Here is a 1,819-nt window from a genome sequence, read left to right as displayed (position 1 = left end):
TTACAAATATACTTTGCTCAAGATATGTTGTATTGTATAACAGTGGCAATATCAATCATACAAATGGTCTTACTTCAATCATACAGCATCACATACATTAGAAACTTTTTGTGGGTGTATCAATGTCAGTTAGGGGTGCTAAAGCCCTAGACACATTTGCCAGCATAGATTATTTCATTACTGAAATATGGTAATGGCTTTACTATTCAATATTATTCAAACTTCTATATTGCATGAAGAAACTTGCAATTCACAACACTCAGCCATGGAATATTCCAGGCTATAAAGAAAGGATAATGCCTTGTGAGTGTGTAAGCCCTTGTTCCAAGTGATGGGGTTTGAGAACAAAAGTGTGCCCAGGACTGTGATGGGAAATTAGCACTACCTGAAAAGGTAATTTAATGCATCTCTGCCATCCTTCTGCCTGCAGAGAGCTAGAGGAAGCCATGCTTGGATTTGCTGTCATTGCACATGCTGCTGCCTTGACATGGTTTCATGATGAATTTTTGATCCAGACTATCCTGAGTAGCATTTTCCCCAGGGCATCTTTTATCTCCTTATTTCTCAGGCTATAAATCATCGGATTCAACAGTGGTGGCACCACAGAGTAAAACACAGCAGCCAGCAGGTCCTGATACAGTGAGGACATTGACTTTGGTCTCATGTAGGTGAACATTGTGGTGCTCATAAATAATGAAAATACAATCAGGTGGGGCAAGCAGGTGGAGAAGGCTTTGTATTTGCCCTGTGTGGAAGGGATTCTTAGAATCATGGAGAAGATCTGAATATAGGATACAAATATTGAAACAACAAAAAGGAAACCAAAAAATAAAACACAGACAATAACCAAAATTTCATTAGCTGATGTATCGTAGCAAGAGATCTTTAGTAGCTGTGGGATATCGCAGAAGAACTGTCCAATAACATCAGAGCGGCAGAAAGATAACCTAAATGTGTTACTCGTGTGCATCACTGAATAGAGGACAGCACTGATCCAGCACCCAGATGCCATCTGGGCACACATTGTCTTGTTCATGATCACCCTGTAATGTAGGGGACGACAGATAGCAACATAGCGGTCATACGCCATGACCACGAGAAGAATCATTTCTGCAAAAGCTAAGGTGAGAACCAAAAAGACTTGGGCAACACAACCAGAGAAAGAGATCAATCTGGTGTTGGTTAAGGAATTGGCCATGGATTTAGGGACTGTGACAGAGATGTAGCAGATATCTAGGAAGGACAAGTTTCCAAGGAAGAAGTACATGGGGGTGTGAAGTTGGTGGTTGAAGACTACAGTCATGATGATGACCAGATTCCCCACCAGGGCTGCCAGGTAAATGACTAGAAATACCACAAAATGTAGAATCTGCAGCTCCCGGACATCAGAAAATCCCAGGAGAAGAAACTCGGTCAGGGTGGTTTGGTTGGACATTTCTTGCCTGGGACACACTCTGTAGAGAAATGGACATGGAAAGAAAGAAAGAAGACGTTAAACAGTTTATACGTATTGTGTAGCAGAAAAGATACAGGGGACTGAAGAACTACAAATGGACTCTCCATTTTTTTTTTACTTTGCTACATGGATGTACATTTCTTATTATGGTTAAGAGGAGGTTTTATTTTGAAAGATAACAATTTAGAAAATTTATCTTTTTATTCAACAGACTGACTAGCTGTATATATTCCAAATTATATCTGCTGACTCTACTGACCAAATGAGTTGTATTATTTCTTTTCCTGTGAAACCCATAGAAGCAACACAGCTATAGAAGATTAGCATGTATGATCTTCTGGTTGATTTATCTGCTTCAGCAAG

At 39.9% G+C, this 1,819-nt stretch overlaps 1 protein-coding gene across 1 annotated transcript; it reads right to left on the bottom strand.

The window, feature by feature from the left end:
• Window positions 1-493: 493 nt before the first annotated feature.
• Window positions 494-1,435, bottom strand: LOC128846805 (olfactory receptor 14A16-like). The gene has a single exon (XM_054046041.1). It carries the CDS (start codon window positions 1,433-1,435, stop codon window positions 494-496), a length of 942 nt encoding a protein of 313 aa, XP_053902016.1.
• Between the last annotated feature and the right edge of the window lie 384 nt (window positions 1,436-1,819).

The sequence above is a fragment of the Malaclemys terrapin genome, chromosome 12, assembly GCF_027887155.1.
Source record: "Malaclemys terrapin pileata isolate rMalTer1 chromosome 12, rMalTer1.hap1, whole genome shotgun sequence".
In the NCBI taxonomy this organism is placed as follows: Eukaryota; Metazoa; Chordata; order Testudines; family Emydidae; genus Malaclemys; species Malaclemys terrapin.
Note: the sequence above shows the minus strand (reverse complement) of the source record. Positions and strands in the feature narration are given on the sequence as shown.

What these genes read in the sequence shown, in the direction of transcription:
- LOC128846805 (XM_054046041.1), bottom strand. Translation starts at nt 1,435, where the DNA reads ATGTCCAACCAAACCACCCTGACCGAGTTTCTTCTCCTGGGATTTTCT.